Below are 25424 nucleotides of genomic sequence, written 5' to 3'. Positions count from 1 at the left end.
CCCCTTCCTTGGAAGTCTTCTGTGGCCCTAAGCCTCATGGAACCCACTTTGGGACCCTGCAGCTGGGCTAAGCATATTTTCACTTGGAGCCTGGGCCTGCCTGGCAACCAGGCTGACAGCTGTCCTTTCCAGAGGGCAGGCACAGCATATGGCTGGGCTCTGTTCATGAGTGGCCATGGGGCTTCTGCTGGAATTTGGGGGGGCCATGGACTGAGGCTGAGCGGCTGGTGAGTGCTGCCCACATCCCTCCCGGTCTCTCATCCTTGCCCCCTGGCCCCTTAGCCAAGGCTCATCCTGTGTTCCTGCCTCCTCTAGACCAGGCCTCAGAGGGTGGGTGGCTACAGGGCCCAGCATCCAGGCTGGGGGTCCCTTGGTGCTGGATGAGGGGATCCAGCAGGGCCTGGGGTACCTTGTGTGCTCTGAGGCAGAGACAACCTTGTCTGGGGGAGGCCCGAGCCCCACTGGAAGCAGTGGCTCCAGACCCTCAGGGCTTCTGCTTCCTCCCCACTTGGACCCGCTCAGCACGAAACAGGTGCTGGGGGTGCAGGTCTGCAGCTGCCCAAGCACTGGCAAGCGCTCAGGGGCCCCTCCCCGCCGAGCCGGAGAAGGAGGTGGTGTGTTGCGGCCATAGGATGGCCCTGCAGTGTGCCTGAAGAGGCTCCCTTCTCTTGGCAGGCTCCGTCGCCGCCTGTGAGCAGGCGGGCTCGCTGGCCAGTGTGAGCAGCGGCAGCAGGGTGTCGGCAGCCTTGCTGTGGGACTGGGCCTGGCACAGACTCATGTCGTGGGCGGGCTTCGTTCCTCCTAAGTGGCACAGAATCACGGGGCCTGTTGGGGCAGTGCCTCGCTTGGTGTGTGCTCGTGCACGTGTGCTTGTGTGCTGTGTGCACGTGCACTGCACTGTGCATTCACATGAGGTGCCTTGTGCTGGTGCAGGTGTGTATGCAGGTGTGATACATGTGTGTGCACATGGGTCTCGTGGGCATGGCTGGCTCCTAGGGCTCTCTGGGTCCTGAAGAGCCTAGGTGGTGCGGGGAGACCCACATCAAGAAGGCTGTATCTCAGTGTGTCGGTCAGCTACACGTCACTGCGACAAAGTACTTGATAAAACAGCTCAGAGGAAGAAAGGTCTATCTGGGCTCATGGTTCCAGAGGTCCCAGTCCATGGTTGGAGGGCTTCATTGCTCTGGGCCTTAATGAGGCAGAACATCATGGGGGAAGGGCATGGGGGCAGGGGGGGATACTGCTCAGGTCATGGCAGTCAGGAAAGAGAGAGAGAGGGAAAGACAGAGAGGAAGGGGCCTGGGACAAGGTGCAGTCCAAGCCATACCCCCAGTGACCCACTTCTCCAGCCAGCCCACACCGCCCAATAGTCCATTCAGATCATGAATCCACCAACAGGCCAGTCCACTGATGAAGTCAGGCCTTCAAGGTCAGGCACCTCCAAAACCCCACCTCGGACACTGCTTGTGTGGGGACTAAGCCTTCAACACACAAGCCTTTGGGGACTGTCTAGATTCAACCCACAACAGCCAGGGAACCCCAGGAGCAAGCAGAGAGCGTGCCGACACAGGAGGAGCTGGAAGGTCTAGGGAAGTGCCATTACAATCCCCTCCCTGGACCACAGAGGGACACACACGGTGGATGTGCAGAGACACACAGCAGGGCAGACCCAGGCCCCACCATGGAGCCCTTGGCTCCCTCGGCTGTGGCTGTGGGGATCCTGAGCAGGGCCACCTGGAGGCAGGCTCACCCTTAGGACCTGAGCTCTTGCCCACACTTGAAGAAGAGCCCATGTCCTGGGGAGCTGCAGCCAAGGCTGGGACAGGTGCTGGGGCTTTGCCTCCTGTCCCATCCTCACCCCTCCAAGAGAGCCCACATCCTTTGCCGACCCAGAGCCCCAGCCGGTTCCCTCTGAGCCTCCTCCCTCATCCATAGGTACACAAACACAAACACACGGGCGAGCAGCAGGGGGGTATGCACCAAACAGGGCCTCAGAGTCAGGTGTGGTGTGTGGGTGTGAGTCAGTATGTGTATCGTGACTGATGCAGAATTGTGTGACTGTATGATAGGCCTGTGGGTACGTGTGATGTGTGTGATGTGTGTGGACGTATGTTGGCATATGTTAATGCATGAGTGGAGGAGTGTGTTTCTGTGCATGTGCATGCACATGTGGAACAGACAGTAGGTACACATGGCACATGTGTGCAAGAGTGTGTTGTGGTAGCCGTGTGCATGTGAGTGTGGTGTTGGTACAGGCCATCGGGTTCCTTGAGCTCCGGGATCCTGGAGCCTACTAAGAATTTGCAGTGGCTCAGCATGGGGAGGCCAGGCGGTCAGCTGAGTGGGGTCCTCCCCACTCTGTCCTCCATGTGAACTGCCCACAGCTAGCGTCTGGACGCCTGTACCTGTCACACACGTGTAGTTGAACATCACATGACTGGGTTGCAGGCTCACCACCTCAGCCCTCCGTGCGGCTCCCTGTGCACGGGAGTGTGGTCTATAGGCAAGACCGTGGCTTAACCTGTGCCACAGCACTCCGTGAGCTGGCTGAGCTGCCAGTCGGGGCTGTTCTGAGCAGGTGGCCAGCTGGGCACAAGCTCACAGGCTCCAGCCAGCCTCCCGGGAGTACAGCCACGTTCCTACGCGACACGCGCAGACGCCGGCTCCAGGCCACATGCTGGGGTTTCACCAAATGCTCACAGTTCTGACTGCCAGAGAACAGTGGGATGGGTCTTTTAAAAAAAAAAAAAAAAATGACCTGGTCAGGAGGGGAGTGTGGCTCAGTGGTGAGGGCCTGGGGAGCACAAGGAAGCACAAAACCCTGGGCTCCGGCACCAAGACGTAAATAAACAGGTAAAATCTAAAAGACTGGAGTGAGATGTGGTGGCCCCCAGCTGCAGGCTCAGCACTTGGGAGCAGCCAAGCCCAGAAGCACAGGACCAGCCTGGGGCAAGGCCATGAGACTCCATCTCACAACAAGTAACAATAGTAACTGGAAAAGTCCTGGCCCGAAACTTCCTTTCCCCAACCCATGAAGTGAAAGACCACCGCAAGCCCCTGCTCCCCAAGAACCCGGCTCGGTGCTGGGCGTGTGCCCTGCCTGGGTGACCCTCTGTGGGCTCACCAAGGCCTGTCTTGGCAGGAGAACGTTGTCCCTGGCCGACATCCTCTCCCTGCGGGACAGCGGCCTCAGCGTAGCAGGAGGCCTGGGCCGTGTGCCTGGAGTGCAGCCTGTCCATGCGGAGCGTGGCCCACGCCGCCATCTTCCAGACGCTATGCATCACGCCCGACACGCTGGCCTTCAACACCAGTGGGAACGGGTGTGCTTTCAGGAGCAGCTCAGTGGTGAGGCCATGGCAAACCGCTGGTGGGTGCGGCTGGGACAGAGACACCCTCTCAGGGCATCGTGAGCACTGGGCAGTCCAGGCGGACCGGGGGGCCCAGGCCCGGGGCCAGGGTCCTTGGCAGCCTGATGAGATCCGCGGCCCTGAAGAACTGCGGAGGGAGGGAGGGGCAGGCCGCGCAGGAACTCAGGTGGCCGGTGGGCTCCTGCTACTCCAGACGGGGCACATGCCCTCGGAGAGCCAGGGAGGGTCTCGGCCAGCCTGAACCACCCACCACTCGACAGTGAGACCACGTGGCTCAGCTGGGCAGGCTGCCCTGCACCCTTCCAGGGGAAGCAGAGCTGCTGGGTGGTTCCCCAGGTGGCCTTCAGGAAGAGGGACAGGACCCTGGGCTACAGTTAAAGGTTCCTCTTTTTAACCACTGCCTCTCCTGATGCCTGGGCCATCCTCAGGACGGCAGTGGGAGGGCAGAGGGGAGGACCCGGCCCTGGCCCTAGCAGCCTTCCCGACTCTGCCCAGAGGCTCCTGGTTGGCTTCTGGTCGGCGTGCCTCCTCGCCCTGCCTCCTGGTGGGTGATCAGAACAAGGCCTTTCTCTTCCTCTCCAGATGACCCCGAGGGTGCCTTTGTTCCCCCGGAGTTCGACCTGACTGGGAACACGTTTGAGGTAAGTGCTGCAGGAGGGCGGCCCACCAGGGGCCCTCCTCGCTGCCTCTGAGCTTCCTGACCGCCTGGCTGCTGCAGTGGCTCCCAGCTGGCCTCTGAGCTCACCCTCCATCCCTGGGGCTGCCTTAGGGCCCGTCCTCAAGCTTGAGGACAGGGGTGTTTGGAGGGGTGGCTTTGTGCCGCCTGTCCTTCCTGTGAGTGCACAATTTCCATTCCCTGCTGTGATAGCACATCACGGGCCTCAGAGGAGGCCCTGCTGGCTGGGAAAGAGGGCGTGGGGGAGCTGGGAGCTGGCGGGGAGGTAGCCGAGCACCTGGGTTCTTCTACGGGCAGTGGGCAGCGCGTCCTCCCTCTCAGGTACAGCCCGTCTCTGCACAGGCTTCCCGCCCCAGCACCCGGCAGGCGTTCGCTGCTGTTTCCACTGAAAGCGTCACCCTTTGCTCCTCACACCGTATCTGCCTGAAGCCTACGTCACTCCTACTTTACTCAACTCCAATTAACAGACAAGATCCCTGCGTTTTCACCAAAGCACACGTGAAGTGACTAACTCAGACTCACATGTCAGTCCCCTTACCCAGTGTGACCCCCGGACCCCTCCTCCTTCCTCGTCGCCGGCCTCTCCCTGGTGTGGTTAGTTGGCCAGCTCCGATGCACACCACCCCGCCACAGAGCAGGCTCTGTCCTGTTGTGCCCCCAGGCCCATCCCTGCACTAGAACTGGCTCTCTGAATCACCTGATTCTCGGCAAGCCCCGTGCCCTCAGGGCCGTGCCAGCGGGAGCAACCGGCTGCTCTGGCCCTTTATCCCAGGTGAATTTTGAAATCGGCTCCACAAGTCCCAGGAAGCTCAGCTGGCACGTGGCTGGAGTGGCTCTAGGTGAGATACCTGGTGGCCTCCGTGAGCCCCTGACAGCGCCTCACCTGCCGTGGAGTCCTGGTGTCAGGTTTAGATTTTCTCAGGATTTTGTTAAATTCTGCTTCTGTTCTGAAACTGACGTTGTGTTTTATCTGCAGTCTTCTGCTCCTTGTTGCTAGTCTACGGAGGTACAGGTCACTTTACTATCCTGATTTTAAGCCCACCATCTTGCACAATCTGTCTATTGTTTCTAGCAGTGGGCAGATTCTTTTAGCTCTTCTCTTTCCCCGATCAAATCACCGACATAACCGCCAGGTTACCCCTGGGGTTCCCTTCGCTGTGGCACTCTGTGCGATGAGGAGCAGCGTGGAGCCGGGCTAGCAGCACAGTGCGAGCCCCTCCTGCCCCCGCGAAGGGTTGCCCATTCCAAGTGTGCCCCCACCGTTCCTGGCAGGACATCTGCCTTGGCACAGACGTCCCCTGCTGGACCGATCACGTTGTCCTGAGTGCACGCTGTGTTTCCGCGAGGTGCTCCTTCTGTGCTCCTTGAAAGGATGATGTGATTTTTTTCTTCATCAAGATTGACTCCCTGGGCTGGGGATACAGCTCAGTTTGTAGACTGCTCGTCTCACATGCACAGGGCCCTGAGTTCAGTCCCTCACCACAAGAGTGATTTACCTATTTATCTCCTGGTGTTGAATCGCCCTTTCCCACTGAGGAAAACCTCGCTGGCCAGCTGTCTTCTCTCCTGCACACAACGGAGTCTGGCTCAGAGTGCCCCCTGTGGACTGTCCTGCATGGTCCGTGGGTGGCTGGTGGTCTTGCCCTGCTGGTGTCCCAGTCTTCGCCCTGTGTGTCTAAGCATGGGATGAGCTGGCCTCCACCACCCGGCAGAGCTTGCTGCAGTTGTCTCTGTCCTGGCAGAAAGGTGCATTCACTGTCCATTCTAGTGGGCGGAGGCCCAGCCCACCCAGCGTTCTCATGGGGTGGGCTCTCTGGTCAACTCCGGCAGAGGAGAATGGGGGCAGGTAGAGCCCTCTGTGGCCGGCTCCTCAGGCCGCCCCTGCCCGAGTGCCAGTCTGCACCTCCCTTTCCTGCTCTGGGCAGCCTCACAGCTTGCCTTGTGGGTCTGTCCAGAGTCCTGCACTGTCTCCTGGGCATGCGCTCTTCTCTGTCGATCACCCTCTCCTCTTACCTGTTTGAGTCTGGCATCTGTTCCTTTCCTGAGTCGGACCCAGCTCACCCATTTTCAGCTCCTCTCCCCAGCGTCCATGTCAACTACCCAAGGCCATGAATTTCCCTCGACCTGTGATCTCTGCTGCATCCTGTGAGCTTTGCCACACAGCATTTGCTTCTAAGAACCTTATTTCCATCGAGATTTCTTCTTTAGCCCCTGAGTAATTTAGCCTTGTGAGTAGGTTGGGTTTTGGTACCTTTCATTGAGACGTATATGCAGAAGATGAATGTACCACGGGCACATCGCCACGCGGGTCCTCTCCACTGCACATCCCTGTGCGCGGCATCCGACACAGCCAGAGCAAGATCCACGCCAGGACCCACCATCCCTCGCGGGCCTCCAGGCCACGCACAGCTGAGTGGGTTTCTCCCAGCTGTTCTGCTTCGCAGGATGGACTCAGCAGGGCTGACTGGGCGGCTGCTGTTGTGAGCATGTGGTCCACTGGCGAGCATTCAGGCCCAGTGGGCCTCTCTCATTCCTGAATGCACTAGGGCTTGCTTTCTCTTTGTAACTTCTCACTCAGTCACGCTGTGGCTTCAGAGTGCTGTCCATGTGCTGTGGTTTTTTGCAGTTTGCTGGGTTTTCTTGGTGTTAAGAAGGTTCGTGTCCCCTGGGCGGGATGCGGGCTTCCTGTGGTGTGGCACAAGCCTGTGCGCTGGCCTGTGTCTGTGGCACTTTGGTTTATTTTAATGTATTGCCCACTTACCTACTACCATCGAGGCAAGTGCGTTGAGGTGGGCTCTGCTGGTGGGCGGATGTGCCTCTTCCTGTAGAGGATGCTGAGCTCCCGAGTTTGCAGAGGTGTTGGGAGGAATCCTAGTTCTTGGCTGACAGCAGTTAATGTCTCGTAAACTTGCAGAGAGGAGCATTCCGCTCTGACCACTTAGGAAAGTAAACAACTGCCCCAAGTTCACCTAGTATTACCAAGGGAACCTGTATAGGGGCCTGGTGGTCTGATCCCCCGTGGCACATCATGATTGGGCAAAAGGTTTATAAAATGTATGGTTTTTCCTGCAATAAATGAGTTTGCAGGTTGCTCGCCACAAGCCTGCTTTTACCCAACTCCCAGGGTCTGGGTTCTGACCCCCTGGCTCCTACCTGTGCCTGAGCTAGCCTGGCACACCCTACACAGAGGCGCTGAGGCCCTGTCTGGATGGAGCCACCAAGCTTCACAGGCAGCTCCCCAGGAGACCGGTGTGAGGCAGGAGGGCTCAACGTGTTGACTGCCAGGCGGAGAACCCAGGAGGCTGGAGGGCGTGGGACAGGGGAGGGGCCCCAGGTCCTCACATCTCAGAACTGATGAGTGATGAACTTCTGTTCTGAGGACCCCCAGTCAGTCCCCAGGGTGACAGCAAGGGTTCCATCCTTCTACTCACAGAGCAGGTGGGTCCTGCCTACCTTGTTCTGTGGAAAGGCCCTTGGGGTACACCAAGGCCTGTTCCCACATCAGCATGGGCCAATCATCTGGGCCAGCCTGCAGAGCCAAGGTCTCTGTTCTGTCCCAGATGAACTTTACTCTGGGGCTCTTGCCGGGGGCTGCAGGACCCCTGAGTGATCAAAGTGCTGCAAATGGAGCCCAGGCACGCCCAGCTCAGATGCAGCTCCAGAGCCTGGACAGCCCTCGCCCAGCTCAGAGGCAGTTCCACAGCCTGGACAGCCCTCTCCCAGCTCAGAGGCAGCTCCAGAGCCTGGACAGCCCTCGCCCAGCTCAGATGCAGTTCCACAGCCTGGACAGCCCTCTCCCAGCTCAGAGGCAGCTCCAGAGCCTGGACAGCCCTCTCCCAGCTCAGAGGCAGCTCCAGAGCCTGGACAGCCTCACAGCTCAGAGGCAGCTCCAGAGCCTGGACAGCCCTCTCCCAGCTCAGGAGCTAACCCTGCTGGGGGCAGCCTTCACCCAGCTCACCCTCCAGGCACCACTGCTTCCAGGAACATGTGGCAGGGCACCACGGCCACCATAGATAGACACCCCACCCAGCCTCCTGGGTTTCTGGACTGAGGCATGGGCGCTTCGGGCCGTGGCTGCTGACTGCACCCAGGCTGGGCCGCCCCATCCCTCACCTATGCCTCCTCCTGTCACCCCAGACCCCACTGACTGGCCATGTGCTGATGATGCTGGGATGCATCTGGGCCCTGCTCCCTCCTGCAGCTGGCCTGCCCCACCCCCACCCCCACACACCTGCTTCCCTGTCTCCCAGAACAACCTTCCCAACTCTTACCTCACCCGAGTGTCCTGGCCTGGCCCCATCACTATGTTCCAGGTACCATGCAGCTACCCCTCCTGGGACCATCTCTCCTCCACTTCTGAGACTGACCCCAGGGCTCCCTAAATCCCTGGACGCACTGCACTCCTTGGTCCTTGCTCAGGAGATCCCAGAAGTTAAGCCTGCTGGGCTTTGGCCCCACAGGCTGTCCTCCAGCCCTCAAGACCCTGAGCATATGCAGGTTCACAGGGTCCAGCCAGGAAGACAGGCTCATTGTGTGGTCAGTGTGTCACCAGTCCATGGGCCTGTGCTTAGCAAGTGCCAGGCCACAGACAAGCCGTGTGGACTTGAGCGATCACTGGCAGAAGGCCCAGGAGCTTGTGGGACAGACAAGGTGGAAGGTGGTAGATGGCAGGGCTATGGCCTCCATCTCTTGCCTATGTCCTCCGCAACCATTCTCAGACCCTGTGCCTACTGCTGCCTGTCATTGTGAGGGTGACAACACTTGGGGTTCCCTGAGGTTCAGAGAGGGTCTGTGGCTTGGCCAAGGCTCACAGCATGTGAGCGGGGCCCGGGGCTGGGATGCCATTCTCCCTCTGCCAGGGGTGGGGGTGGCTCCTGGTCCTGGTGTGGGCATGAGGAGAAGGGATGGGCTCAGGGACAGTCAGTGCGGTGACATGGACCCTGAACAGGATGCCTCTCGGACGGGGCAGAATCACCTCATCTGTCAATATGTCTGCAGACCCGGACCCCAGGAGCACAGAGGGTGTCAGAGGCTAGCCAAAACAAGATGCCTCCCAAACAAACGGCACCCTCTGCATTGGCAACTACCGCTAGAAACGAAGCTTACACATTCCTTTAATAATTGCCACAAAACCATAGGAACCAGGGCACAAACGGACCGGAAAGCAAGCCAGAGGCAGAAAGCCCCCCGTGGGTGAGGAGTGCCACATCGTGGGGGCCCTGGGTCCATCCCAGTACCGGAAAAGGTGGAGTGTCCAGTCACTCGTCAGTTAACAGGAAAACCAACAAAAAAGACAGTCTCTCTGCAATAGAGATTTTATTCTGTAAGAAAGTCAGTCTCTCCCAAATTAAAAGAAGCCACTGCAGTTTCAACACAATCCCACCCACGCTGGTTTGTTCTTGAAGTGCTGAAGGCTCGACGGTGCCACTCAGCACAGGGGAGGCAGCGGCCACTGCAGCCCCACCAGGACCCGGGGCTGACCATCAGCGCAGCTGGTGTCCTGGCATGGACCATGAGCAGAGCCTACTCCCAGGCACAGTTAGGAAGGCCCCCACTTCCAAAGAAAGGCAAACCCGTGTTTCCCCGGCCTTTGTTGAAGAGCACCTAGACAGGGCCTGAGTCTGTGCTGGCAGGGCCAGCAGTGGCTGGACTGGACAGGAGGGCAGAGCATGCATGTGGGGCCTCTGGGACCTGGGAGCAGCGTGATTGCTGCTGCTTCCTCCCGGGATGGTGGCTGCAGCGGGCAGTGCCCTGCCAAGCTTGCAGGTGTGTTCCACCAGGAGTCCTGGCCCTGGAGGAGGGTGGCCGTGGGCAGAGCAGGCAGTAATGGCTCCTTGCCACCGCAGGCTCACATCTACTCTCTGGGGGCGACACTGAAGGCTGCCCTTGAGTACGTGGCAGAGCCCGAGCTGGAGCCCAGGCTGAGCCCAGACCTGGAGGCGCTGCTGAACCAGATGCAGGCAGAGGACCCCAGAGACCGGCCTGACCTGGAGGTGAGTCCACAGCTGTCCGTTGCTGGTGCCCACAGCTGACCCCCTGCCCAACCTGCCTGATGCTACACACCCAGGCACACACACACGCACAGACCCCAGCAGCCTCTTCAGGGTCTCCCGACCAGAATTCAGTGGCACTGCTTTGTGCTTGAACACGGGCATGACTTCTGTCCTGCAAGTCTGCAGTGAAGCCCTGGCCTCTGTAACCTGGGACACCTTGCCTTTTTACACAAAGGGTGCGTGTGGCGGGCAAGAGGGCAGCCAGGGACAGGGGCCTCCTCGGAGATACACTGCAGGCGGTCTCAGGAGGCAGCCTCCTCCTGAGAGACCAGCCTCACCTGGGTGGCACATGTGTGTCGTAGAGCATCATAGCACTGTGTGAGGAGAAGGTGCAACCCGTATCCTCGTGCCGTCTGTGCCGGAGCCTCTCAGCCGTCGGGAGGAGGGTGCTCTCCATTGAGTCCTTCGGAGCATTCCAGGGTAAGCACGGGCACCCACAGTACATGCCTGCACATGTGCACACGCATGCATACACGTGCACATGTATGCCGTGTGTAGGCACAAAATGTGCATCAAATGTGCACACGGTGCACACACACATGCACCCTCCTGGGGAAGTGTGTGTTAAGATGCATGCACACTCACACTTGTTCATACCAACACCCCTGCAAACACCCACCACACCAGTCACCCACGTGTGTGCTCAGGTAGAGCCCCCATGCACCCACAAACACGTCCACCTTTACATGCTCACAGACATGCAGACTCACAGGTGCACACAAGCATGCACATGCATCCACGTGTCCACATCACGTGTGCCAGGTGTGCATACACTGGCATGTACACACTCATCCAGTGACCCAAACAAGTCTTGCATAGCTGAGCATCGGGCTTACACTCGGATGCCACCAAGGCTGGCGCTGCCCACCTCCTCTGCCCATCTCCGAGTGCCCTGTAGAAGGAAAGCCCACAGTCCTGCATGCCCACATCACAGTGGTCTGGAGACACTTGCTCCATGTGCAAGGTCGTTGCTGTGCATCTGGGACACACGTGCTGTGCACACGTGGGACCCTGGTGGAGTCTGGGGAGCCTCCAGGGGCCTCAGGAAAGCGGCATGCAGGCCCTCACAGTGGCCGGAGGGTCCTCCCTGCCAACAGTGGCCACCAGCATTGCTCCCACAGCAGGGAAGGTGTAGTTTTGGGGTGCAGAACGGCCGCCATAGAACGGTGCCACTGAAGTAGGCCACAGCATCCTGAGGAGCGTGGCACAGCCGCCCCAGGATTGAGTCCACGCTTGGCAGGACCACGGTGCCATCGTAACAGAAAAGGAGGAGCTCGTGGAGGGACGTCTGGGCAGCAAGGGCGACCCAGGGAAGCTGCACCTGGCAGGCCGAGGGGGCCGCTGGATGACCCCGGAGGTCGCTGGGCCCTGCCTGAGGGGAAGGTGGGAGCACAGGACAGACGCCCCGCCCACCAGGGTGGCCCCACAGTCAAGGCCTCTCTGTGGTGACCACATCCTGCCTCCTGCCAGACGTCAGCGAGAGCAGCTGGAAGGGAAGACCTGCCTCGAGAAGCTCAGGGCCCAGGAGGCCGCCTGGGGACTCCAGTGCTGACCCAGAGGCCCTGCCCGCCCCGGAGGGCCAGCCCCAGCCCACTGCACATGAAGACACAGAGCAGGAGCCCAGCAGGGGCCCCAGACCCCAGCCCACCAAGCCACTGCTGTCAGCCCCCATGAGAAACGGCGAGAAGCCCAGCCGGGAAGGGCTGGCCAGCCTCGTCCTTGATAGCAAGTGGCCCCTCCGCGAGCTGGACAAAGACGTCCTCAGGCGGAGCCTGAGGAAGGTACAGACGTTTCCCAGGCTGCTGCCTGAGGGCCCAGAGGCCAGTGCTCTCTGCCTGTCACTGACCAGCTCAAGGAGACAGCTGACCATCTCTGAACTCTCCCCCCCTGATCCCAGGAAGGTCTTTCTGGAGGGGAAAAATGGCCTTCCTAGCTTCAAGGCACAGCCCACAAGTAGACTGTGGCCCGAGCAGGAACCCTCGCTCCAGCCGGAAGGGGCACCAGATGCAATGCACAGGGAGCCGCGGTCCTCAGGACAACCAGAGACCCCACTCTCCGGCCAGGGGCCTGCAGGAGAAAGCCCTCCACCCCGTCCCATGGACCCCAGAGATGCAGGCCACGAAGCCCAGACTCCAGGGGACGACGAGGGGATTCCAGAAGGAGCCGGGCAGCCAGAGAGTGCAGCCACAGAGCAGGTTGGTGGGCGAGGTCGGGTGGGGTGGGCACGGCTTGGGCATCCAGCTGCTGTGTTTGAAGGAAGCTGTGAATACGCACGTTGTCCCAGGTGCTCCTCTGAGGCCAGGACCCCTCCCCAGCCTTGAAGGTGGGCGTTCATCTCTGGACGACCAGAAGCAGCCCCCAGCCACCCCAGCCCACATGCCCACCACACTGCACAGCCTGGGCCTTAGTTTTCTTGCCAGGCTGAAGCTGGCAGCTCCCAGGGCCCCGTGAGCCTGGTGTCCAGCCATGGGTGTCCAGCGCGTGCCCAGAAGCAGTGGTGGAGGGCGGGCTGTCTGGGTCTTCAGGGAGCACCAGGCCCCCCGTGGCTGCCGGTCAGGCCCTGCGTGCTGGGCCCACGCTGGACTGCCCGTGGGCACTGGGCATGGGGTCGAGGCCGCCCTCGCCTGTCATCTCGTGGAAGTGCTTCCCATGACCGAGGGCAGAGGCCTTTTCACGGGACGACTCTCCCCACAGAGCCTGTCCCTGCAGGACCTCCTGTGCCAGCTGGATCGGCCCCTCCGGGAGTACGAGCTGTGGGCCCTGTGCCTCGCCTGCCTCCGCACCCTGCAGACCCACACCCAGCACCCAGGTGAAGTCTGGGCTGGGCCCAGGGGCAGCCAGAGAGTGGCTGGGGGAAGAGGGAGTGTCCACTCTGCGAGCTGGGGGGTGGTGTCCATGCTGTGAGCCTGGGAGGGGGGCAGCAGTGACCAGGATGGGGGCAGTGTCCACACAGTGACCAGGAATGGGATCAGTGTCCATGCTGGGACCAGGATGAGGGGCAGTGTTTCACGTTGTGTGTAGCCTCCCAAGCTGGACCCTGCTGAACTATAGGACAGATGAATGTCCCTGTGCTATCAAAGCTCAGGGGGCCGTGGCAAGCAGTGTCTAGAAAGACAGGGTTGACTCAGTGACCTGCCCGTCATCCAAGCCAAGAGGAGCTCACCTTCCAGGACAGCCTGGGCAGCTGAGCCTCACCCTGTCCAAGATAAGACCAAAAGGGCCGCCTGCAGCTCCCTGGGAACATTGCGGGGGTGTCTGGGGCCCTGAGACCCGGCCTCCTGGCGCAGTGCATGGTATGGGCCGCATCCACTTCTTCTGGCCCCTCCCTTTCCACCCCCAGCTTGAGGAGGGCGCTGCAGCAGGTCTGTCCTGAGGCCCTTCTGCTGGGGGTCGAGGGGTGCCCTGCCAGGGCCTCTGTGGCAGGAAGAAGCTGGGCCATAGCAGGACCATCTCCTGGCATGCCCTGGGTGAGGCTGGGGCCGCCCACCCTGAGCAAGGCCCATGGGCAGCCACTCCTGACCCGCACTCTGTTGCAGCCTGCCTGTGCCTGGACAATGTGCTGCTGGCCGAGGACGGGGCTGTGCTCTTCGGGCCGCCCCCTGCCAATGGTACGCATGGGGCGGGGATGCCCGGAGGCTCACCGGGGTGCACGGACCGCTGAGCTGCTGTTCTCTCCTAGGCGCTTACAACTCGCTCTTTCTGGCTCCCGAAGTGGCAGAGGAAAAGCTGGTGACAGAGAAGGTAATGCCCCAGCTTCCCAGGTACACCTGTCCCAGCCTTGGCCGTGCCCTGTCCCCATCCTATCCAGTGGCCTGGGGCCCGAGTGCAGTGCCCTCTTCAGCACCTCAGCTTGCCTAGCAGGTGCTGAGCAGTGTCCACCACAGGGCCTCCTCCAGGGGCCACAGGCAGGCAGAGGGCAGGGCCCCTAGGCAGGATGAGTGTGCGTGCTGGAGCAGCGCCTGGTTCCAGAGGGCCAAGGGCACCTTCAGGGAAACTTGCAAGGAAGGCGTTGTTACCCCAGCTTAATAGCTCTGCGAACTCCAAGTGTGACTCACAACTGCCACTAGCACTAGGCAGGGCTTCCAGAGGTGGAGGGGCCACTCCAGCAACTCCAGGAATTGGACACTCCTCACACCTGAGTCTGCATGGAAGAGGACGGGCAGCTCGAGGGCTCCCCTGGGGAGCGCCCTGAGGGGCAGGGCAGGCCCCACGGCTCCTTTTGCCTTGTGTGGAGACCTGGAGCCAAAGAAGCCCAGCTGGGAAACCCCAGGGGCAGACGAGGCCCCACCAACCTGGTTCTCTGTTCAGAGGAAGGAGCAGGCTGTCTAGACACGAGTCCCAACTGCAGCCCACACCACAGAGCACTCACTGCCAACAGGCCAGCAGACAGGAGCGGGCCTGTCACCCTCACGGTCAGTGGGGACTGCAGCCGGATGAGGCCAAAGGGTCAGGCTTCAGCAAGATCAGGGTCCCAGTAGGAACACCTGCAGATTTCTACTGAAGATCCCACCAAAGCAAGAGCCGGAAGATCTCCACTGGAATGAGAGAGTGTGGGCTCTGGGGTGACAGACGCCAGAGGTCACTGAAGGGACTTGGGAGCAGCCGTCCCAACAGCTTCAGGGAGCAGTTTTACAAGCATGCTTGAAGCAAATGACAAATGGAAACAGGAAGTTTCAACAATACAGAGAAGATAGAAAACTGTGGAAATCTCAGAGCCGAGCTTTAAAAACCAGACTCAGCATGCTAGGAGCCCGGCACTCAAGCCCAGCACCACGTGCACACAGAATGAATCAGTGGATGCGAAAGTGGTGCGACCAAGACAGAACCACAGACAGGACATGGTGGGACAAGAAAGAGAAGAGAAACACGGAAGAATGAGCAGAGCCTGAGGAGCTTGTGGGAACATAACAAAAGATGTAGCAGCCAAGTCATCAAAATCCTAGAAGGAGAAAGGCAGGCGGGCAGCAGAGGCACTCAGGAACCAGGATGCAGACTTCCTGATTATGGCAGGATGCACAGACCTACAGATCCAAGAGGCCCATGAAACTCAAACAGAGCAAATTCAAGGGAATCTACACCAAAACAGCACAGATGTTTTGGTCAACCTCCGCATGCTCCTGACCAAAAAAGAAGGAAAGCACAGCTTCTGTGCAGGGCAGCCAACCAGATGGCACTCTCACACGCCCATGGGCTCCAGCCCTGGTCCTGAGGACCCCGTGGCCAGCACAGGCCCTTCAGAAACAAAGGAAGGACAAGAGAGCCTCAGGTAAAGAGAAGCCACGGACTCCTGCAGCAGATCCACCCTGCAAGAACAGCTAATGGGAAACTCTGAGCAGGAGGGAAGATAGAAGGAAGGAGGAGAAAGGGAGGAAATGCCCAGTAGAAATACAGTGGCCACAGCAGTCACCCCGGCAACCGGGAGGCTGAGGCAAGAGCATTGCAAAAGGAGCAAAGCCAAAGGACTGGGGTACGGCTCCTGATGACGCAGTCTGGGTTCCACCTCCATACCACAAGGGAATGCCACAAAGGACATGGATTTGGCGGGAAGAAGAGAGAGAAGACGTGAGTTACCAGCACCAGGGAGCACAGAGGGGCTTCGGATGGCCCTGCGGACATGGAGAGCATGGCCAGGGAGGGCTGTCCGCAGCCCTCACCCACTCTGGAGCCTCAGATAAAATGCCCGGTTCTTCAGCAGCAGACCACCATCACTCAGGACAAAGCAGGTCACTTGAACAGTCCATCAGGTATCGAGGACATCTTGTTTATGATTTTAAAACTCACCAGAATGTATCTCTAGGCCAGACGGTCTCACTAGAAAATATGCCAAGTGTTTAAGGAACAATTAGCACCAGTTTTACACAATCTTTTCAAGAAAGCAGAAGAGAAAAACACTTCCTGATTCATTTTATGGAGTTAGTATCACTCTGATCCCAAATTAGACAAGAGTACCCAAAAAAAAAAAAAAAAAAAAAAAAAAAAACAGTATCTCTCACGAGATGAAGGCAAAAATCCATAAGACATATGCAAATGTAATTCAGCAATATATACAGCAGTCATATGCCACAACAGAGGGCTTTTATTCCAAGGATCCGAGTCTGCTTCAACCCTCAAATCAACGTAGACAAGCACATCAGCACTATGGAAGGAAACCCACGAGCGTAATGATTGATGCAGAAAACGCATCAGACAAGATCCAACGCCCATCCGTGATCTTACGAAAGAGAAAAAACCTAGGAAAACTGGAAATAGAAGAAACATCACGTCAATAAAAAGTATCTACAGGAAATAAACACAGCAAGCAATCTGCAGCCAGCATCGTGGTACTCAGTGACCGATGTTCCCAATGGAAGGAGGCCGCCCTGGCACTCTCCAGAAAGCACCTCAGGCCTGCACGTGGGGCCCTCGGCAGATGGAGCAGCCGTCTGAGCACACAGAGCAGGTGCCTGTCACCAGCCCGCTGCTAACTGCTGGGCCGCATCCCTGGGCAGGGAGTCGGGTGCTGTGGGGCAGCTGGTCTCCTTGCACTGCCCATCCGCTACCTGTAAGGACAGAGGTGGGAAGTTCCCTAGGAGCTCCTCACGCTCAAGTGTTAAAGACCAGACACAAAGGTGGTGTTAGATGTACTGCTCCCAGGACCTGCCCCGGCTCCCCTGAGGGCCAGCTGGGTGGACCCCTGGGCTCTGGGCAGGTCCTAACTCCACAGGGCTGTGTCTCGGTGCCCCTCAGGACACCAGGCCTGCCTTGCCTGGCTGGCCCAGTGGCCTGGCTACCCCTACCCTCCTCTCTCGGCCCCCCAGGCTTCCGTGTACTGTGTGGCCGCCATCCTGTGGACTGCAGCCAAGTTCAGCGTGCCCCGTGAGCACAAGCTGGCCCTGCCGCGCAGGCTCAAGACCCTCCTGCTGGACATGGCCAGGCGCCATGCCCCCGAGCGGCCATCTGTGGCCGAGGCCATCAAGGTAAACACAGGGCTGAGCCCTGCTCACAGTCCCAGGGCCTTCGGGCCACGGGCGAGGGAGGGAGCGGGTCTCATTCCTTGCCCACATCCACACGGGCAGCCCTCGAGGTCTCTGCTGTGCCCCTCCTGCTGTGCATCCTCCTGGCTGCAGTGTCCTGTGATCATACAGGACTGGTCCTGGCCAGATCCACGAGGCTCTGCAGAGGGGGCCTCTCCTGGCCCAGTGCCTCTCGACTCGGGCCCACACCGGCGGCAGTCCTGGGGCAGCCCCTGGCACCACCCGAGCACCAGCAGGAGCTGTGGAGCTCCTGTTCAGTTTCCATTCGCAGCTGCAGACAGGGAGGCCAGACCCCAGAGGCAGTCTTGCTGAGGCCTCCTGGCCTTTGCCCACCCTCCCTGCAGCATCAGGGGACATGGCCAGCGTGGTGGGCCGAAGTCCAGGCCGCCCTCTGGCTTGCCCAGCCACCTCTCTGCCCTCAGGTGTGTGGCAGCTATCTCCTTCAGCGAGGCATGGACAGCAGAAAGATCCTCACCCACCTGCGGGTGTCCACCTGCAAGGTGAGACAGTGCTCTACGGCTCAGGTGACCTTCAGGGTGGGCACCCCACTGGCACTGGACACGCAGCAGGCAGTAGGTTGGGCTTGGCCACCGTCGCCCCACTCCCTGGAAGCCTTCTGCAGCCTCACTGAGCACCAAGGAGGCCTCCACGGCCGCTGCTCCAAATCTGGGGCAGAGGCCCTCTGTCCTGGGCTCCCCGCCCCACAGGAAGTCCCTTGGACTGGCCTATGGCCACCACAGGGCAGATGTTCATGCTGCACCTCCAGTGTCCCGTGACGAGCTGTCTGTGACCCTCTGCCCACGTTCACCAGGAAGAAGAGACAACTGGTCTCCAAGACACCTTCTCTGTGGTTGAACTGAAGCCCCGGGCAGCACCTACTCCTGAGACCAGCCCAGGTGGGTCTGCTGGCTCCTGGGAGTCCTGCCCTGGTGGGGACATCATGGCTTCCAGACCAGGACAGTGAGTGCAGTGGGCAGCCAACCCCGCCCAGCAGGCCTCGTCTGCCCACTCTCCAGTCAGATTCCCTCTGCTGCCCCAAGTGGGCCAGCCCACCCTCCATCCATGCTCCTAGCCCACCCTCCATCCATGCTCCTAGCCCCAGTTCCCACCAGGCCCAGCTCCACGCTGCCAGCTCCCTCCCAGCAGCTCTTCCACCCACCGGCTGCAGCCAGCCTCCAGCCCATCCCCCCGCCCCAGTCCTCCCCAGGCATGGCCACTCCACCTTCCAGGCCCTCGGGCCAAGCCTGGCAGAGGTGGGCCTGGGGAGGCATGGGGAGGACACAGCGCCCAAGCTCAGGGCCCGATGAGCAGGGGCCCTTAGGTGCAGGTCGGAGCATCTGCCAGCCCCATAACCACCCTTCTCCCCACCGGCCACCCCAACCACCCGTGGCCCAGGCTTCCTGCCAGGCAGTAGTGACACCAGACTCGTGGCTGTGCCAGGGCCCATGCCTCACCCGCCCTCCAGCAAAGGAGCCAGCAAGCCAGCAGAGGCCTTCAGCACCAGAGCCACCCACTTTAAACCCATCATCCTCACGCAAGACGCAGGTGTGGCCAGGTGAGCGTGCCCACCCTGGCTGGTGACACAGGGCACATGGGTGGCCTTCCTGAGCACTCTTCCTCTCTCCCCACAGGGACCAGCTTGCTGTGTCCTCAGGGCCAGTCGACCACCCTAAGGAGAGGAACAGCCAGCTAGACATGGAGGGCAAGGGGAAGCAGGTGTTCCACGACCTCTCCAGGGTCACCAGCCTGGAGACACCTGGTCACCCAGTGCCTGGTGCAGGGCCACAGGGAGCAGCCCCAGAGCTTGTCGGGGACCGGGGGGGCTCCTGCCAACCAGGCCCTGACCCAGCCAACCAGCCAGAGGGAGCCACGTCAGTGGTGCCTGGCTCTCCTGGCCCTGCCCTGCCCCAGAAGGCACTGACACTGCAGCCCGACCAAGGGCCAGATGGGCAGGCCCCCTCTGGAGCCTCCCTGCCCCCAGGGCCCTCCTCAGCCAGCCATGGCCCTCGTCACCCATGCAAGCCACCCAGGAGCAAGGCCACAGAGTCAGAGGGCCCCCGGCCAGTCGAATGGAGCCCCGCCCCGGCTGCACTGGGTCCAGACAACCCCAGGGGCCCAGAGAGTCACCCTGAGAGGCCCCGGACAGCAGACCGAAAACTCCCTCCGTCCAGCGTGGACGCCCCACTGCCCCCCACAAGGACAGCCTGCCCCTCGCTGCAGGAGACCATGCGCCTCATCAGGGAGGAGTTTGCTTTCGACGGCTACCTGGACAACGGGCTGGAGGCTCTGATCATGGGTAGGGGGCCGCAGGCCAAGGGCAGCCCCAGGACCAGGCAGAGGCGGGCAGACACTGACCCCAGGGGCGGCTCAGAGGGCAATCTGGAGCCCCACTCGTTGTCCCCACCCCAGGAGTGAGGGACAGTCAGAGCCCAGGGACAGCAGTGACTGAGGGAAGCAGGTGCCAGGCAGCCTCAGGCAGGAAGCAGGTCTGGGAAGCCCACCTCATGCCGCCACCCATACCCAGCCCTCTGCACCCCGAGACCACCTCCTCCAGGTGACAGAGCAAACACGAGAAATGCCCCTGGCCCACGTCCCACCGCCCTGTCGTTTGCACAATCAGGAGAGTACATCCACGCCTTGAAAGACCTCACCTTCGCCACCTTCTGTGGCGCCATATCTGAGAAGTTCTGCGACCTCTACTGGGATGAGCGGCTGCTGCAGAACCTCTTCAAGGTGGTCAACCAGCCGGCCTTGCCCTCCAACAGGTGGGTCTGTGGGCCAAGGCCACCCTCCGGGCCCCCTCCAGGGTGACTGCACACAGGGCTGCTGGGTGTGACAGTTGTGGGGTGTGCCTGCTGTTGGGCAGGGGCGCTTGTCCGGAGCTCTGCTACCTGCGGGGCAGCACACCCCGGCTGGTGATTCTAGCAGAGAAGCCATCCTGGCCTGTTCCTTGGTTCTGTCCAGCGGGACTCCGTGGGGTCAATATCATGGAAGGTGCAGGTAGCTGGAGGCCATAGGTCCCACCCCCCCAGTGTGTGCAGGTGAGGCTCCACACTGGGGGCCTTTCTGCATAGGCCCAAGACCTACCTCATCCAGGAGGGTAGGGGTCCTGACCAGTTGTTCTGATTGTCAGTACTTCCGAGGAGCCGGGGTCTCAGCCTGAGAGCTCATCAGGTTCAACGATCGGCAAAAGACCCTCACTCCATGGACTGGGTAAGAGACGGTCTGCAGCTCAGGGGGCAGGGAGCAAGCTTTCCACAGACAGCTCTCTGGTTTCTCCCGTCCTGGCTGTTCAGTAGCAGGAAGGGCTTCCAGTGTCCAGAGCAGACTTGCCCCAGGGACACCCAGGATCCTGGGGCTGAGGGCTGTCGGTCAGAGGGACCTCCTCCTTGCTTTTGCCAGCCACCCGCACAGCACTGGGGGCCTCTGCATCCCCCTGGGAACACTAGCCATTTAAATACTCTGAGCTGGCTTCCTAGACTGTCAGCCCAAGACCCCAGATCAGCTGAAAACTAACTTCCGGAACCTGAGGGAGCAGAGGCAGGCCGGCAGAGCAGGTGGGTGCTAACCACCGGGTCTGTCAGCTGGCAGGAACAGGGCCTTGGTGATGGCCTCATCCCTATTTAGCAAACCAGGGAAAACATGGTGGGCCAGGCATTGGGTCCACCTGCTCCTGATGGCCAGGCACTCAGGAGGCTGCCAGCAGAGAAGTGTCAGAGTTGACAGAGCCCAGAGGGTAAGGGAGCAGGGAAGGGTACAGCTGGGTCTGAGAGGTTGGGCTGCAGGGACAGAGGGGCCTGGGCCTGGTGGCCAGGGCTGGGGCAGAGGGTCCAGGTCCCACAAGAAGTTTGGAAACAGTGCACATGCCCACACCTGGCGGTGGCATGTCACAAGCAGAGTGGTGTCCCCAGACTCCCTAGTCCCGTCCCCAGGACGACTGTGTGGCTGGGACCCACCCCAAGGGCATCAGGCCTCCCCACACAGCATGTGCAGGGCCCCCATGCTCCCTGTGTGGCAAGTCCCTCACGTTCATTGGGACACAAGGCCTGAACCTCCTTCCTGACCCTCATCTCTTTCTCTCAAGGCAAAGAGAAAGTGGCAGGAGCCCGGGGCAGCGGGGGCCCCTGCTCGCCCCCCACACAGTCGGACAGAGACTCCGATGCACTCTCACAGGGAAACTTTGAGGTGGGATTTCGGCCTCAAAAGTCAATAAAAGCTACTCGAGAGGGTCAGCCTGAAGTGGACGGGCAGCGAGACCCTGTGCCAGAGCCTGCCAACAGGGCCTCGGACATGGACACAGTGTCTCAGCTGGCCAGGCCCAAGGACTGTGGCCCTGCAGGGCCTCTGGGCCCAGCTGAGTTCCAGAGCTGCAGCCCGGGCTGGTCCAGCGCCTTCTACGAGGCTGACTGCTTTGGAGCCGACGTCCACAACTACGTGAAGGGTCTGGGCACACGGAAGGCCAGCGGGCACCCGGAGCCCGAAGCCCAGAGCCCTGTGAGTCCAGGGCACCCGCCCACTGTGGGGGTCACTGGCCTTGGGAGTGCTGTAGGCAGCAAGCCTTGCTCAGGCAGAGCTTCAGGTCACGCCAAGGGTAGATGGCAATGTGCCCACCCTTCCCATAGTCCTCTCCACGGGTCCCTTGGTGGCAGAGCTCTGCCCATTAGCACGCCGATCTACATTTTGGAGGCAGTCTATAGATTTCTCCTGTCAGCTGGGCATGTGACTACCAGGTCACACGGCTCAGGTCACCCCATTCTGGCCACCATGGAAGTTTCAGATCATCTCCTGGTAGGACACACGGGTACAGTCTTTTCCTCCCTGCTGGGACCCTGACCTCGGGCAGTGCCATTTTGAGATGATAGCAAGCACTAGAAGCGTCTTGTCCACAGCAAGTCCAGGCTGGACTCAGGTTGGTGTGGCCTGGCATGGGCTTCTCTGGTGGGCAGCACCATCCAGGTTAGGGGCAGCCCAGGCTCTTCACTGGTCAGCAGGGCACAAGCAGGCTGCAGCTCGAGGAGCCAGGCCTGGGCAGCACGGTGTTCAGGAAAGCTCTGGATGGAAGGCAGCTACCCCTGCCCTTGGGCACCAACCGTGACCGGGAGCTCCCACTGTGGCAGCAGTCAGGCCCAGGCCCCTTGGGGACCCTGGCAGGAGAGAACCCTGCCCGGGCTTCACCCACCCCCAGCCCCAGCCCATGTGCCTGGGGACCAGCCAGGAGGGGCACTGCACACAGACGTCCACTGACTGGCAGGGCCCAGGCACCATGCCTGGCAGGGGAGCCACAGCACCCCGCCTCCCACGCCAGAGGGACTCCCGCAGCACTGGCTCCTGACCCCCGCCTGCAGCCGTGGCACCCGGACACCCACGTCCTAGACTGGACCCCTGGCTTTGCTTTCATCGTTTGGGGATTGACAGTGGCTCCGTTCATCCCCGTTTTCTTCCACTTTCTGTAATTCCTGGTTTTTCCAACTTCCGCCTGACAGCCACTTTGTCCATGTACCCTGGCACCCATGAGCCGCTCGTCTTGCCACCCAGCAGCCGTGGTGCCTAAACTGCACCTCAGATCGTGCACCCGGATTTCTCTAACATGGCAGTGCCCTCCTGATGTTCCAAGAGTTCTTGGTTAGGACGGGCAGGCCTCCCTCACCGTCCTGGCACCTGGGCCTGACGAACCAACTGAGGTGGACACAGTGAGGCCAGCTCTTTGCTTCCCTCTCCAGCACCCCAGCATGTGGGATTTTAGGTCACATAGATCGACCTACAATCAGTCACAACAGTCCTCAAAGAACCTGCCTACCACTCAGGGTGGTGCACACTGCCGCTGACTGTTGGTAACAGCCTCTCCCCGCGGCGTGTCTGCACAAGCTGTTCTAGCAGGTGGCAGGCACGTGCTGGGATGCAGGAACCACCTCCAGGTTCCTGGATCCTTGGCACCCACAAACCCTCCCCAGGAACTTGTCAGCATCAGCATCTCCACGGCAGACGAGAGGCGACGGGAGACAGAACCCAGAACAGGGTGTCCTCCAGGGACAGATGTGAGCTCTGTCACACAGCCCTGGGGCTGTGGCCCATCCTCAGAAACCAAGATCACAGAGAAGCATGTGTGGACAGCTGCAGAGCCCTCGGGCCTGGGTCCAGCCAGTAGACAACTGGCACAGTCTGTACACATAGCTTCATGGGCTAGTTGCCAGCCTCTGCCTGCGTGGTCCCTGGGCTTCTCTGCAACAGGATGTTCTGGATCTGCAGTGTCTGTAAGGAGCCACCAGCCACGTGCAGCTCCTGAGCACTCGAATGCTGGACTGTGTGGCTAAGAAATCGGCATTTTGGTTTTATTTCATTTTAATAATCTAGACAGCCTCACGTGCCTCCAGGTGGGAGGCCTGGGCTCTGGGCAGGCACCCGTGGCACAGCCACGGCACCTGCTCCCCACCTGCTTCCCACCGTGAAGGGGAGCTGACTCCAGCCACCATTAAGGGGAGGCAGACTTGAAGCCAGGCTACCAGGTGTCAGACCCTGGCTCTCCTCTGCCCCCGGGAAGGTGATGCTCCTCAGCTTTTGGGGCAGCTCCAGCAAAGACCACTCCCATGGAGTTCTGCCATGTCCACGTCAGTGTTCTCCAGTACATTTTGGGACAGTCCCTGCCCCGAGTGTGTCACACCAAACAGGCAGACCAGAGGTCTTGGACCACCTGGCCTAACAGTAAGATTCAGGTTCTGCTGGGTCTCGACCCCTCCCACAGTTGCCTGGGCCTGGCCACACTGACCATCGTGGCTGCCCACTGGCCCACACCCTGCCACACACTGGCCCAGACCCATCCCATCCAGCCCAGCCCAAGGCCCCGGGTGCAGTCAGGGAGGTGGTGGCTCAGGCCATGAGACAGAAGAGACATGATGCCGCAGGGGGACTGCCTGACAGGCTCGAGAGGCGTCCCGGGGGAGTGAGGCGCCCTCCTCCTGAGTGGGAAACGAACCCTCACAATACCTCATCCAGCTGGGCACCGTGACACTCCCGACTCCCAGCAGCTCAGGAGGCTGAGGCAAGAGATCACAAGGTCAAAGCCACCTGAAGCAACTTGGCAAGACCCTAAGCAACTTAGTGAGACCCTGTCTCAAAACAAAACATAAAAATGGCTGGGATGTGGCTCAGTGGTTAAGTGACCCTGGGTTCAATCCCTGGTGGAAAAAGAAGGAAAAACACCTCATCCCAGGACCAGCTTAGACCACCTGGCGTGGGCATCTGGAGCAAAACCCAGGGCAGGGGAGTCCAGGGCAGGGGAGTCCAGGACCTGGGTCTGGCCCAAGTCCTGCTGTCCTCATGGAGGTGGACTGACTCAGCTGAGCCCTGCTGTCTTCTGGGCAGGAGCGTGGGTTCCAGACAGCTTCAGGAGAAACACTCACTGGTACACATACTCGCTATGGCTGGAGCCAAGCCTGCTGCACCAGCCGCGTGGTGCAGCCACCGGGGTGGAGGGGCAGGGTTTGGGGTGGGGCGGCTCTGCATGCCAGCCGGGAACCCAGGTGGTGAGATTCATTGAGCTTGACTTAATAGGAAGGCAGTGACCCCAAAACCCATTCCCACCAGTGGCCCAGGGGTGGGTGGCGGTGGCTGGAGAGCCGACCACAGTACAGGCGCTGTCCCAAGTGCCCCAAACCTGACAAGGCGAGCAGTCAGGGTGGCTCCCCTGTGGCCACAGATTAGGTGGCTGACCCTGAGCCAGTGCTGCCAGCAAGGCTGGGGGCAGCGGAAGGGCCTCCTGGACCACATGCGTGGCAGGTGGGCAGTCTGCAGTGGACCCCAAGACCAGGGAGCCCCAAAGAGGCCTGATCCTGGCCCTGCCTGGGAGGGAAGGGAACAAGACTTCAGGAAGGATGGGCGTGCCCAGGCAGGGCTGGGGGTGACAGACCAGAACCCACGGATGTGGTGACCCTTGGAGGGACGGTCACTGCAAGGTGACGCTCCACCAGCTGCCCTGTTTCAGTGTGCCATGGAGGAACTTCCTACCTGTCCCTTTCTCCTCAGTGGACAGGACAGCTTTGCCCGATCCCCAGGCACACCACCGTGCCCTCTGCTGCTGCATGGTACTTCCCTGGGGAGGAAGCTGCCAGAGCTGTGTCCTTCTGGTCTTGGGCTCGTGGGACGGGCAAGTGCTGGCTCTGGTACACGGGGCTGCCACGCTGGGCTGACACGCTGTGCTTCCTTACAGGAGCTGGAGCAGCAGCTCCTGATAGAGAAAAGAAACTATCGGAAGACCCTGAAGTTCTACCAGAAACTCCTGCAGAAGGAAAAGCGCAACAAAGGTAAGCCCAGCTTGCCA

The 25424-nt window shown here is 60.4% G+C and overlaps 1 protein-coding gene across 1 annotated transcript in view; it reads left to right on the top strand.

The window, feature by feature from the left end:
- The window catches only part of LOC306660470 (kinase non-catalytic C-lobe domain-containing protein 1-like), a 45651-nt gene that overhangs the window by 3805 nt on the left and 16422 nt on the right, over positions 1 to 25424 (top strand). Inside the window, 20 exon segments of the mRNA XM_079138744.1 lie at positions 3143 to 3151; positions 3153 to 3197; positions 3199 to 3318; positions 3321 to 3345; positions 3951 to 4009; positions 9891 to 10037; positions 10400 to 10517; positions 11568 to 12292; positions 12792 to 12906; positions 13634 to 13705; positions 13777 to 13838; positions 16895 to 17053; positions 17533 to 17610; positions 17922 to 18039; positions 18506 to 18665; positions 18742 to 19406; positions 19731 to 19875; positions 20244 to 20323; positions 21195 to 21604; positions 25314 to 25407. Coding sequence (XP_078994870.1) covers positions 3143 to 3151; positions 3153 to 3197; positions 3199 to 3318; positions 3321 to 3345; positions 3951 to 4009; positions 9891 to 10037; positions 10400 to 10517; positions 11568 to 12292; positions 12792 to 12906; positions 13634 to 13705; positions 13777 to 13838; positions 16895 to 17053; positions 17533 to 17610; positions 17922 to 18039; positions 18506 to 18665; positions 18742 to 19406; positions 19731 to 19875; positions 20244 to 20323; positions 21195 to 21604; positions 25314 to 25407 — 3406 coding nt within the window.

The sequence above is a fragment of the Sciurus vulgaris genome (assembly GCF_902686455.1).
Source record: "Sciurus vulgaris genome assembly, chromosome: 4".
Classification (NCBI taxonomy): Eukaryota; Metazoa; Chordata; class Mammalia; order Rodentia; family Sciuridae; genus Sciurus; species Sciurus vulgaris.
The sequence above is the reverse complement of the archived record's forward strand: the minus strand, read 5'-3'. Positions and strand labels throughout refer to the sequence as shown.